Source organism: Pteropus alecto, unplaced genomic scaffold (assembly GCF_000325575.1).
Source record: "Pteropus alecto unplaced genomic scaffold, ASM32557v1 scaffold23, whole genome shotgun sequence".
NCBI lineage: Eukaryota > Metazoa > Chordata > Mammalia > Chiroptera > Pteropodidae > Pteropus > Pteropus alecto.
In genome coordinates, this window is record NW_006435837.1 from 6,568,630 (window position 1) to 6,576,344 (window position 7,715).

The 7,715-nt window shown below is 37.3% G+C and overlaps 1 protein-coding gene across 6 annotated transcripts in view; it reads left to right on the forward strand.

Annotated features, from left to right (window-relative positions):
• The first annotated feature begins 431 nt into the window (after positions 1–431).
• AP1S2 (adaptor related protein complex 1 subunit sigma 2) overlaps positions 432–7,715 on the forward strand; it is a 26,036-nt gene continuing 18,752 nt past the window's right edge. For 3 of the 6 annotated variants that reach the window (XR_003046217.1, XM_015589157.2, XM_025046637.1), the window contains exons 1-2: positions 432–450; positions 2,236–2,414. Coding sequence is in view for 5 of the 6 variants with exons in the window: in XM_015589157.2 (XP_015444643.1) it covers positions 2,236–2,414 (179 nt within the window). In the remaining variant the exon portion in view is untranslated. The remainder of the gene's footprint in view (positions 451–2,235; positions 2,415–7,715) is intronic. The other 3 variants (XM_006911642.3, XM_006911644.3, XM_006911643.3) reach the window with 2 other exon arrangements.

The following is a 7,715-nucleotide window of genomic DNA, read 5'->3' on the forward strand; positions in this document are numbered from 1 at the left end:
GCTGAAAACTTACGTCCACACAAAAACCTGCACAGATGTTTACAGTAGCTTTGCTCATAACCGCCAAACCTGGGAAGCAGCACAGATGCCTTTCGGTAGGTGGCTGAATAAACTGTGACACATCCAGACAATGAATATTATTCGACACTAATACGAAATGAGCTATCGAAGCCATGGACACCCTGAGTCCGACCGGCCCGCCCCTGGGGCGCGGCGCCCGGCAACTCACTTCTCTCGGCTTCCTCACCCCGGGTTGCGGGGGCCGTCTCGGACGCCGCGGCGGCCCCGCGGCACCTGTGGTTCGGGAATCCCTTCAAGTTTTGCGGGGCATTTTCGAGAGGGGCCCGCAGCCGGGGGCGGCGGCGGCCGAAGACCCTTGGCGCCCCCTGCGCGGCGGCGGATGCCATTGTCTGCCCCGCTCTTTTTTTCTCGTCACCTCGCCGGGGCTCGGTCAGTGATGGAGTGCGTCCCCGTGGGGTGGCGGGGAGGCATCGGAGACGGCTGGACCGAGGAACGCTGGCCCCGAGCCCGCTCCGCGGCCGAGCCCATTGTTTTTAATACCGATCTCGAGGAATTGAGGTGCCCTGTGATTTGCGGCAAAATCAGAGCCTTGGTCTTTAACCAGAGGCAAGGAATACTTGTTCCTTGCAAGCGGCTGTCGTCCCATGTTAGCACATTATTTTAAAGAGTGAATTATTTAATCGTCCTATAAAGTGCTGGTAGTGGAGGATTCAGGACCCTGCCGCACAGACAGCCTCGAATTGAAGCCCGTGCTCCTTTCGAAAGCAAACCCCCCCCAGCCCGCCTGGTCACCAAGATCCTGGAATACGGAGCTAATCTTTTCCAAGTTCTGATAACGGGCTTCCGTTAAACGTTGTCCAGTTGATGCTTTACTTGCTGTCCTCCTCGAATGCCGCTATCTGAACAGGACATGTATGGGAGGCACTTCGATATCACCAATATTGTTCGTTAATTTTGTGCCAGTGAAGCGTTTTAAGTGTGGTGTAATAAGCCAGTTTTAACTTGAATAAAGTTAAAATGCCGCATCGTAAATTTTAAGTATCTTGCCGATGCCTGTTTGGATTAATACAAAAAGGGGCAATAATTTCTTAACGAAATTTAGGGCTCATTTTATTTTAAATGGGTTGTGTAAATTCTCCCACCCCATGTTCAAATTCAAGATGGTGTGGTGAATATTAAGAATCAGGCCGGAATCTTTTATGTAGTAACACAGTTAGAAGAACTTAACAATAGTTAAAAGAAAAAAAAAGATACCTGCCTGAATTCTACCTTTAAATTACTTTTATAGGAACAGTGCTTATCTGTCTGCTTTTGAGAAGACCAGTTGAATTACAAGATACAAGAAGCTTTTCTTAAAAATTAAGCATGTAGACTAATCGACAGATTTGTAGATTCCAAATATATATAAAATAGTTTAAGTATCATATACACTAGAATTCAGCATCCACTCCATCTGTAAATGCTTTTTTAAAAACTTTGAAGTGTTTCATGTACTGTCTCTGAATGTATATAACTCTTAGTTTGGCTTTTTAAAGGTTTATATTCTCTTCCATTATTTTACGTTACTACTTCTTTATTGTGTGAATATATATGTTGGAATTTTTAAAAAGTGAGATGAGATACTTAAAAATTAAGCTTTTATTTAGAAAAATGTTCATTTACGGGATCTTTTTTGGGTTGATATTTTAGATCTTTTATTTCTTATAATATGTAAGCATAAACTGAAGAGGGCATTCTAAGTGATGACAGTCTGGTTATAAGTAATTCATCCTGGAACTAGAACAGCCTCAGGGTGAAAAATAGCAGGTCTCCTGTTTCCTTCAAACGTACCTAAACCAATTGATGTCAACAGTTCTCTTTTGATGCATATAGTGTGGAATATAGCACAAGTATACAATAGTTTCTTAAATTGCAGAAGTTATCTCTCTTTTTCCTCAAAATTTTCACTCCAACTTAATGCCTGTTTTTCTTTTTGTTCTACAGACTCCAAACTTACGTGGAACAGGGTGGGGTGGGGAGATTTGCATCTGGTAGGAAGATTTTTCTACAGGAATTGCCTCCTGCTTTAACTGCCATGGAAATATTGATGGCTGCTAATCATTTGTCAGTTAAAAGCCGGGTCTCTCAAAGCTTCTCTATAAAATATGTTATCTTAATCTTAACTTTATTGAATCAAAGTCTTGCATGTAATTTTGATTCTGTTTATCTTAACAGATGCAGTTTATGTTGCTTTTTAGTCGTCAGGGAAAGCTCCGACTGCAGAAATGGTATGTCCCACTATCAGACAAAGAGAAGAAAAAGATCACAAGAGAACTTGTTCAAACCGTTTTAGCACGGAAACCTAAAATGTGCAGCTTTCTTGAGTGGCGAGATCTGAAGATTGTTTACAAGAGGTATAATTTTTATTTCTCCGAAAGGCAAAATAGCAAATGTTCCATCATTGGTAATATGGAAATTGCAGGCTTTTGAGAGATGACACTTATAAATAATGATTAAGAAATATTTAGGTGAAAAAGGTTTTAAGTTAAAGGTTTGTATTTTTAAAATAACTGTTCTTTTAATTGATTACCTAATTATATTTTTTAAATAACTGTTCTTTTAAAATGATAAAAGCAGGGAGGTTATTTTAAAACTAATTATGTTATTAAAGGCATAAATGATTATGCTCAATCATCTTTTTAGAAAAATTTAATAATTCATTCCTTTGCAAGGGAAAAAAACAGGATCAGTATTTTAAATTGTGTGAGTAATTCTCTGAGTTTAAATAAGCATTTCCCCCACCGTCTCCCACCAAATCTGTAAAATAATAGCTGATAATTGACATGCCTTTTGTCTGACTTTTAGAATCTTACTCACTTATAAACACTCTTTGGATACATAGACCGTTTCGGTCACATAGAGGTTTTAAAATATTGTGTATATACAGGATCTCTTTGCTAGTAATGTTTATTAAATTAAAGTATACTTGTTGCTGTGCTGGAGGTGTGATCAGATCTGATAGATAACTTTGCCAAGAATAGATTTAAAAATTTTTGATGTTGCAAAGTGACTCATAGATTGGCTTTGAACATTAAACTTTTTTAAAAATGCTGTATATCTTTACTAGTATCTGAAACTTTTAATACCTTAAAATAAATTTCTCAAGATTGTTCTAATCCGGTTAAAAGAAAAATGATTACTTTGTTTCTTCCCCATTTTTGTTCCTTTTTATAAATAATTTACTGTATTTAAGATATGAGGGTTTCTGCATAAAAAATTCTCTGGGGGATGTGCAGGGAAACTAACAGTACAAGCTTATCAAGAGGATAAAACTCCAAGTATAGATGGAGTTTTTTGTGGGGGAGATGGCAGAAGAAGTAATGAGATTATAGGACATAGAGAAAATTTTAAATCCCATAAACTCTTCTTTACAGTAGAATGAATTTAGTAATCTTTGGGTGATTTTGTATCCCGTATTTGGTTTTTTTTAGAAAAATCCTAGTATTTTAGGGCTAGGAGTTGTCAGAATAACCTAGTCAAGTGATTTGTATTTTTTTTTTTTTTTTTTTTTTTGAGGTAAAATTGGTATGTAACATTACTTTTCAAATGATTTATTTTTTACTTTTTTTCCTGGTTCTTACACTCATCATTTATTCATTCAACAATCATGTATTAAAGCCTTCTATGTTTAAGGCACTGTGTCGGGCTAGTTTTTTTAAATTTTTTTTTTTTAAAGCTTTTTGCCCTAAGAATAGAACCTTAAATAAAACAACTGGAAGTGAAGCTGCCCTTGTGAAATCAAGACTGGAATCCTGTACCCCTACTTACAGGACCTCTACCCTCTGCCTAGAAGGTGGTTCCTGAGTTTGAAAATTGCCTCTGTTGATCAAATGTCAATTTTATTTAAAACAAAAAACTGGAGAACTTGGGAGAAGTGACTTGTCCAAGGTCATATGCTAGTTAGTGACTGGCTAGGACTCGAATCTTAATCTTGGAGGCAAAGATTTTAAACAGGGGTGAAAAAGCAGACTTGCCTTTTTTAACAGGTCCTGGTAATTGGAGAATGGGTGGGGGAAGGGCTGTGACTGGCACCTGAGGGATCTGTTAGGAGATTGCAGGCACTATAATGAATTCCTGAAGGAAGACCTTGCTGTGGGCTCAGCAGGTGGAAAGAGCTGAAAGAGCTGTTACCCAGGTAAGTTTTTTAAGAGTTGGTCACTGCTGGGGGTGGGGGGACGGCAGTGAAAGAAGTGGAGGAGTGGAGGGAAACCACATTTCTCTCTCTGTTGACTGGGTTAGCGCTGAGCTAGTAGACAAGTTGACTTTGAGATGCCTCATTTTCTTGGGACCGGCATAGGCATGGAAGTCTAGGGGAAAATTGGGCATAAAGTGTTAGATCGCCAACATTCCAGCTGCAGGCAAAGGGGGAGGAGAGGGTAAGTATAGGATTAGTACTGTCAGAGAAGAAGAGAAAGTTTCAAACATCACGTTACCAATGCCAAATGTTGCATTAAGTTCAATTAAAGTGAAGAAATAATCTGCTAGATTTTATAGTGAGCATTTCATAAAATGCCCTTTGTCGGGACATTTTCAGTGGAATAGTAGAGACAGAACTCTCAAAGAAATGGGGTAAAGTGTGAAGAGGTGGAGACATTTAAATAGCAAATGTAGACTTTTGGGGGGAGTTTTGCTCTGAAAGACAGAAGGCATGATAACCACCCATAGACAGGAGTTGGGGACAGGGTTCAAAAAAGAAGTGAGAGACTTAAGCTTATTTCTAGATAGGGGAAGGAGTCCCCCATGTGGAGGAGGAAAATACCAGCAAAGGAATCAATCCCACAAATCAGGATTTCTGCAGCGGAAGGAAATGGCCTATTAAACGAAAAGAAAGAAAGCACTAGTTAGTGTTCCCGCCCACAGCATTCAACCCACCCATATTGGACCACCGCTTTTTCTTTAAAAGGCTATAAAGGGAATCTAACCTGACTCTGATACTTGCATCAGGCTCCTATAAATAAAAGGTGCATTAAAAAAAAAAAAAAAACTTTATTGAGATAAAAATAACATACAAAAGTTAGAATTTATAATCAGTTTTTCTATGCATCCTCCCCCATTTCATACTGAAAAGGTCATCTATTGTACTTAAAGACATTTTCTGTTGATATAAACAGGTGATTATTTTTCCCTAGTCCAGCTGGAAGAGAAGACCTAAAGAATTACTGCTTAGCTCCTGAGAAATTTTGAGCTAGCACTTTTCCCTGTTTAGATCAGCAAGTAATCTTTATGTCTTCCTTCCTCAGGTTGTCTCATCCACTTTCTCCATCCTGAGTATTTTGCATATTAATTCTCCCTCTTGGGAGGGAGTCGTGGGAAGGGACCCAAGATAAAATAATGTAGCTGAAAAAAATTGAAAGTCTGGGGTCTTGAGTTTTATTTTGTTTATACCACTAACTAGCTAGTTTTGTGACTTTGGAAAAGTCATGTGGCCTGTTTCCTCATCTCTAAAATAAATGCTCTTGACAATCCTGTGAATACAGAAAACTTTTTTTTTTTTTAATTTCTATTTTGTGCAGCATGTTATGGAAGAGGCACTGGATTAAAGACTTAAAATTAAAAAATACACACGTCTCCAAATTTTACTAACTTGAGAATTTGTCAAAGAGTACTGTATTGATTTTCTTTACTAACAAAAGAATTTTTAATGACATACCAGTGGGTATTGAGAACTGCTTAGTTACATTCACCCACAGTCAGCTGATATTTAGCTGACTGCGGAGAAGTCATGGGTTTTGAATATAAGAATAGGCACTTTCAGATGTTCTCCGAGTGCCAGTAATTAGAGTAAGCCTTAATCCACTCTGCTAAAAATAACCAAACATACCTTTCTTACTAGTCTATTAATTTTACTTTAGATTTAGACTTACAAATATGTACTAAGAACAAAACGAGCTCATTATTGAATTTTTAAAAATAATTTGGTTCTAAAAATAGTACTTCAGGTTCTCTTGGTAATCTTTTAGTAAATCAGTATAACAATTTTGATCTCTCCCTCTTCAAAGCAGTTTAAATATTGCTTTGAATGTTTTAATTTTTGCCAGGTGCAAGATTATTTAATACAGTTGCTGGTTATAGTTTTTAATATAAAACTTGGGCTCTGGAGTCACATTGCTATTTGTGGGGAGGTTGCTCAGTTAAGCCTGGGTCTTCTACAAATGTGAGCAATGGTATCTCTCTAGAAGTCGTGTTGTGAAGATTAAAAATGGTGAGATATGCAAAAGCCGTGGCTAACATTTAGTACCTCACTCAGTGAGGGCTCAGTGAATACTACCAGTTGTTATTACGCTTTCGTTTCCTTCCTAAGCTTCCGGAAAGGTGCCTTCTCATAATCCTGAATAACTAGATGTTCACCTACAATAAAAAATTCATTTAATTTGATGGCTCTTTTGTTGCAGGTTTTTATTATTATTATTACTGGTTGGTACTTAGATACATCAGTCCTGGTGATAATCAATTATTTCCAAATAATTTATTCAATTTAGGACCTTTGGCTAGTGTTTAAGTGCTGTTTATTTGTAAGTGAAGAGGCAGTACTATGGGTAGGGAGCAAGGTTGGTGCAAGCATTAGATTGCCTAACAGTAGCATTGAAGAAATCTTGAAATTAAAAGGAATTTTACCCCAAACTGATTATTAGTAATGGAATTATTTAGCATTTTGTTCGTGTTAGCTAGTCATGTCTGGTTTTTATCTACCATTTTAACATCAGTCCCGTTAATCTTTAGTTTTCTTAGTTCAAGGAACCTTACATAATCACTTGTATCAATTTCTCCAAATCTAGAACTCTATTTGATGAGCATGCATTAGGGAGGATGGAGACTTGTAATATTCTGTTGCCTTCTAAACAGATAAAAACATAGGGTAGTGCTGGGAAAGAGAGGAAGCCCTTTGTTGAAGTTGGAGGTGGTGCCCTGTTATGTCCTTCATGATAATAAATGAATGCATTCAGATGCTTCTCCAAGACTGCAGGAGACCTACCTTTTTAAATAACTTACTGTAGAAGTCAGGTAGAATGGGTATGGCCAAAATCATGCTGTGTATGACAAGGGCTCGGTGGTGGAAGATGAAAAAGTATCTCAAGTTAAGGTCCAAAGATCAGATTTCTTGTCCCAGTGCAACCACTTGGCAGGCCCTGTATACTTAGGTCTTAGTTTTTTGTTTTTTGTTTTCCCCTTCCATAATCAGCGATGATGATGTTTGCTGTTAGAAAGATCAAATAAGATGAAAAGTTTTTGATAATACTGAAATTAGTCGACCGTTATATAAATACTAGTTATACTGAAGAGCATGAATTTATTGAATTCCAAAACTGAGATTGTGTGCATTTGTATATTTTACATTAATGCTATGAACATTATTTTATGAGCACTATTGCTTTGTATATTATTTTACATTAATGCCGTGAGCAGTGATTGCCTATTGTGTTTTCCAAAAATCACTTAAATGCTCTTCAGTGAAAATTACAATCTGAACTGAAATTTGTTTAGAATATCTTAGGTTTTTATTTTGTTTCTTTTCAAAAGCCTTAAATACGTTCAACCATGTGAAAATTCTCTTTTAATCCTCCTCAAAAGACTTGGTCATCATTTGCTATACCCCGAAGATTGTATATAAGTAAGTTTTGGCTTTCTTGAGTTAAGTGTAACCTTGTGTTGGAAAT